This window comes from Myotis myotis, unplaced genomic scaffold (genome assembly GCF_014108235.1).
Source record: "Myotis myotis isolate mMyoMyo1 unplaced genomic scaffold, mMyoMyo1.p scaffold_m19_p_8, whole genome shotgun sequence".
Taxonomy (NCBI): Eukaryota; Metazoa; Chordata; class Mammalia; order Chiroptera; family Vespertilionidae; genus Myotis; species Myotis myotis.
The window spans coordinates 22,326,384-22,331,650 of NW_023416390.1; the positions used below are offsets into that span (position 1 = coordinate 22,326,384).

General features: G+C 59.9%; 1 protein-coding gene across 1 annotated transcript; it reads left to right on the top strand.

Moving 5' to 3' along the window:
- Nucleotides 1–448: 448 nt before the first annotated feature.
- Nucleotides 449–4,846, top strand: CDK5R2 (cyclin dependent kinase 5 regulatory subunit 2). The gene has a single exon (XM_036320824.1). The coding sequence runs from the start codon at nucleotides 659–661 to the stop codon at nucleotides 1,766–1,768; it is 1,110 nt and encodes a 369-aa protein (XP_036176717.1). The 5' UTR covers nucleotides 449–658; the 3' UTR covers nucleotides 1,769–4,846.
- Nucleotides 4,847–5,267: the final 421 nt, after the last annotated feature.

Consider the following 5,267-nt stretch of genomic DNA (forward strand, 5'->3'; position numbering starts at 1 on the left):
GAGGGAATAGGTCAGACAGCCCAATTGAAGGAGCCAGTGCAGTAAGACCCCGCCAAAGCCAGAGCGCCCTGTTGACGGCACTGGCTACCTATGCTGCCACCGACACACCATCAAAAGGGGAGGCTGTTCCCATGGCTTCTCTTCTACCTCGATTCAGTGCATCAAAACAAGCTGACCCATGTCTCTAAGACCTGTATAGGGAGGTGGGAGCGGCCACTCTTCCTCCCCAGCTCAGACCCTACGGGGGTCCTCAAACGACCGCCGCATCCTCCTCCATACCCCTTGCTGGTGTAGGGAAAGGACCAGCAAGAGAGGGTGGCGGTGGGCGGGACTTGTAATTGGCATGTGAGATTCTATTGGTCAAAAGAGCTGCCGATTAGGAGGGCAGCTCGGGCGAGGATTGGCAGCGTGAAGCGGGGCGCGGCGCAGCGAAAGAAGAGGCCCTAGGGGTGGGGCTGACGCTGCAGCTGGCGCAGCTCAGACTCCGAGCAGCAGTCGCCGAGCAGCAAAGCAACCGGCTTTCCCCGCCCGTTCCCGCGCCCCGGTCGGGGCTAGGCCCCCCGCCGCCGGGTCCCCGGGGGCTGCGGCAGCAGCGGCGGCGGCAGCGGCGCCGCCCGTGGTTCCCGCTGGGGCCCGGGCGCCGGCCCCTCTCTGCAGGATGGGCACGGTGCTGTCTCTTTCCCCCGCCTCCTCGGCCAAGGGCCGGAGGCCCGGCGGGCTGCCCGAGGAGAAGAAGAAGGCACCGCCCGCGGGGGACGAGACGCTGGGGGGCTACGGAGCGCCGCCAGTAGGCAAGGGCGGCAAAGGCGAGAGCCGGCTCAAACGGCCATCCGTGCTCATTTCGGCGCTCACCTGGAAGCGCCTGGTGGCCGCGTCTGCCAAGAAGAAGAAAGGCAGCAAGAAGGTGACGCCCAAGCCAGCGTCCACTGGCCCGGACCCCTTGGTCCAGCAACGCAACCGCGAGAACCTACTCCGCAAGGGCCGGGATCCCCCCGACGGCGGCGGCGCCACCAAGCCCCTGGCCGTGCCTGTGCCCACAGTGCCCGCGGCCGCCGCCACCTGCGAGCCGCCGTCGGGGGGCAGCGGGGCCGCCCCGCCGCCAGGCTCGGGCGGGGGAAAGCCGCCGCCGCCACCCCCAGCCCCTCAGGCGGCGCCACCGGTGCCGGGCGGCTCGCCACGGCGGGTCATAGTGCAGGCGTCAACCGGCGAGCTGCTGCGCTGCCTGGGCGACTTCGTGTGCCGACGCTGCTACCGCCTCAAGGAGCTGAGCCCTGGCGAGCTGGTGGGCTGGTTCCGCGGAGTGGACCGCTCGCTGTTGCTGCAGGGCTGGCAAGACCAGGCCTTCATTACGCCTGCCAACCTGGTGTTCGTGTACCTGCTGTGCCGCGAGTCGCTGCGCGGGGATGAGCTGGCGTCGGCCGCCGAGCTGCAGGCTGCCTTCCTCACTTGCCTCTACCTCGCCTACTCCTACATGGGCAACGAGATCTCCTATCCGCTCAAGCCCTTCCTCGTGGAGCCCGACAAGGAGCGCTTCTGGCAACGCTGCCTGCGCCTCATCCAGCGGCTCAGCCCGCAGATGCTGCGGCTCAACGCCGACCCCCACTTCTTCACGCAGGTCTTTCAAGACCTCAAGAATGAGGGCGAGGCCGCCGCTGGCGCCGGGGGTCCACCCAGTGGGGGTGCGCCCGCGACCCCCGTCTCCTCCTCGGCCGCCAGGGACAGCTGCGCGACCGGAGCCAAGCACTGGACTATGAACCTGGACCGCTAGGGATACCCGACGGCCGCTCCTGCCCCCGCGCCAGCCCCTGACACACACTCGGAGCCCTGGAACCGTCAAGCTGCCGCCTCTGTGACCGCCGTTCCCGCCCCGGCCGGAGGAGGAGCCGCCCCTGCCCCGCCGGGGAAGGTGGAGGCCAGGAAGCCAGAGGCCGCGGCGTCTGGATTTGCTGGGCGTAGGGTGGGGCTGAGGGATGAACGCGGGAAGGGGACCCCCCTACCTCAACCTTTCTGTCTGCGTCCTCATCTTTCCAACTCTGCCCAGGTCTCCCCTTCCCCTTCTCTGTGTGTGCGCGTCTACAAGCCCATCTTCCTCGGTTTTGTCCGTTTTCTCACTTCCTTCCGGTATCTTCATCTTTCCTCTTATCTGCCTTTCCATTTTACGTTCCTTGGGTGTGTATTTCCGTCTCCATCTCACCCCATACCTATTTCTCTTTGCCCCCATTTCTCTTTCTGCACCTGTGTCCCCACCGCCCATCTTGTTCTCTTTTTCCTCGCTCTTGGCATGTGTCACCACCTTCCTTCCTGTCTGCCTCCCCCACCCTGCCTGTGTCAGCTTGCATTCATTCCCCCGAAGGAGCCCCGATTCCTCCCTCCCCAAACCAAAAGGAACACTAGTCCTTAATTTGGATGGACTGAGGTGTGGCGAGAAACTGCATTCCCAGAGGTTCAGACAACCACCAGTATGGTCCTTCACCCCACCCCCACCGCCTCTCTCTACCTTTTCAACGTGTTGCATGCTGGGAGTTGGGGGGAGAGGGATGCCGACGACAAGAGGCGGACCTTTGGGAGCAAACTCAACCCAGGAGGCCACCCCGGCGGCAGCGGTGCCTCAGCGGAAGGATGGGAAGAGACAGAAACTCTTCTTACTTAGGGGGAGGGGCACCCTCTTCCTTACCCTTAGGTGGTTTTTGTTTCCCCCTCTTTTAATTTATTCGGTTGTTTCTGGAGGGTGGGGGGAGGGAGGGTTGGGCAGGGAGCTGTCTGAGGTGCTGATCTGAGGCCGGACTGGAATCCTCTCGGGAGGGTACCAGGGACTGACTGGGTTGAGCCTGGTGCGGATCCAAGGTGCCAATGATGCGGGCCGACGGCGCGGGCCGCACTGTCTATCTGTCCGTCTGTCCGGAAGATAATTATAAAGCGCTTGAAGCGCCTGCAGATGGTTTTGAGCCGGCCTTTCTTTGGGCCCCGGGAGGGAGGGAGCAGGAGCAGGAGCAGGAGTGGAGCTGCCACAAGCAGGACAGGAGGCCCCCAGGGGCCTAGTGAGGAAGGTCTGGTCCCTGAGAACTGTTACTCTTTGGTCCCATGTACTGCTATCCCCACCCCCACCTCCATTTTGTCTGACCTAGCTCCTCATTAATGGCCGACCCATTTCTGGATTAAATGATGAGGACAGCAGAAGTTGTCCCCCTTTTACAGAGTGGTCCATTGAGGCAGAAATAGCTAATTATTGTGGCTACTTTTCTCTGCCTTCATCTCTCCCCGCCATATATCCCGTCAGGAGTCCAGGCAGACCTGATTTAAGTCTGTGTTCACCACTCAGGTGGGGCCTGACTCCACACGCAGCCTCACACGCTTCCCTTCACCCACTGGACTGCTTCAAGGCTGCTTCGGCCACACGCCTACCCGGAGCAGACTTGGGAGGACCATCCCTGCTTGAGATTCAGACCTGGCTCTTTATCTCCAGGGAGGCTAGGACACAGGCAACCTGGGAGACGGGAGCCATTGATTGGAAAGAGAAATAACATATTTAGCCTGAGATCCCTGTTTGGTCTCCCTTGCCTTCTTAGCCACATGGCTAAGCGCTCCATTCACTGTTTCATTGGTCCAAGGAAGCCTGTCTCTAGTAAAAGCGCTGGCGTCTCTGACCCTAGTCGCCGGGAGAATCCTGAGGGACAACTGGGCGAGATCCTCAAGAACGAGGCTCGCTGTCCGTGGTGCTGACCGGCGCGCAGGGGCAGGAAGAGCCGGGTAGGGACCTGTAGGGGCAAGAGGAGTTGCGGATTGGGTCTCAACTAGGTCTTTGGAAGTGGTGTGTGATCTATTCTGTTGGCGAGTTACAGGAGTCTGGCCCCAAACACAGGAATGCCGCTTCCACTTGCCCTCCTAAGAGGACAGACTTCGACTCTCCCCCAGGCTCTGCCAAGCACCCTTGGACCGGCCTGGAGCCGGAAATCCCCAGTCCAGATTTGTGAATCGAGTTCCCGGGGGGAGGGGGAGAGAACTGGCGGAAGGGAAGGCGGGAGCAGCCGCCCATTGGCTGGAATTTGGCGCAGTCAGCGCGGTGCCGTCATCTCAGTTTGGAAGGAGGGAGGGAGGAGCACTTGGGTCACCCCGCGGCTGTCGCCATAGTAACCAGACTGAGCGGACGGGCCGGGCGGGGCCCCCTCTCTCTCCTCTCGTCTTCTAGCGGGGGAAACAGCCCTAATCTTCCTTATTTGGAACTAGTTATCAAGACTACTTGATTGGAGTTACTGCGTTAGGTATTGCCCTTGAACCCATTGACGGAGCACCCTCCCTGTATTACACACACACACACACACACACACACACACACACACACACATACACACACCTCCAGGAACCTGTGGTTTGGCACTTGGAGACCTAGAATGAGTAAAAGTCTGTGTGTGGAGTCAAATTAAATCTCACTTTCTTTGCCGTGCCCCAAGGCATGAGGCTTTGACATAATCCGATTAGGGGTGAAGGACGGGAGGAGGATCAGCATGAATGCATGGAAGAAATAGCCTTCTGGGTCAACTTGATCAGACTCCTGTTTTCTGGGAGAGAAGGCAGTTGTAAGGTGAAGAGCTCAGAACTGTCTTCTGAGAAGGCAAGGTGAGAAGCAAGTAAGTTTAGAAACAGCGAAGTGCCTCCTTTTCACTGCCAAGAAGTGGCCCTTGGGAAAATGAGTCCAGGCTCTGGAAGGAGGTTTTGAAGAGGGCCCAGAGCTCTAGAGAGAGCCCAGCAGGGGGTGAGGAGCGGACTGAGGAAAAAATGGAGATGTAGGAGACAGAAACCCAGCTGGAACCATGACTCAGCACTTCTCCTGGTTTTGGGGGGGTGGAGGGGAGAGGGAGGAGAGGGGGACTCTCCCAGTACAGGGGCAGGAGAGAGGGGAGGGGAGCAAGACAGCAAATGGGCGACCATTTGCATAATACATGCATTGATATACAACAAAAGGCACACATTTTAACCCAGAAGTAGGTACATATGCATTTATACTGATGAAGATTTTTTCAATTGTAACATACACATCTCCACTCCCACCTTCCCTGCCCCACTTCCTGGAGCAGAGGACATCCTGTTCTGAGAGTTATGCTTGCCTGCCCTTAGAATACCTTGATACTTAATGGGAAAGGAGAAACAAAAAATTGCAGAGTTGGGGGGGGGGGTGTTGTCATGGTAACTGCCTTGCTTGCCAGGCAGGATGCCCAGCAACCAGAGCATCTGGCAGTATCCAAGGGGACATCCTGTGGCCTCTATCCACC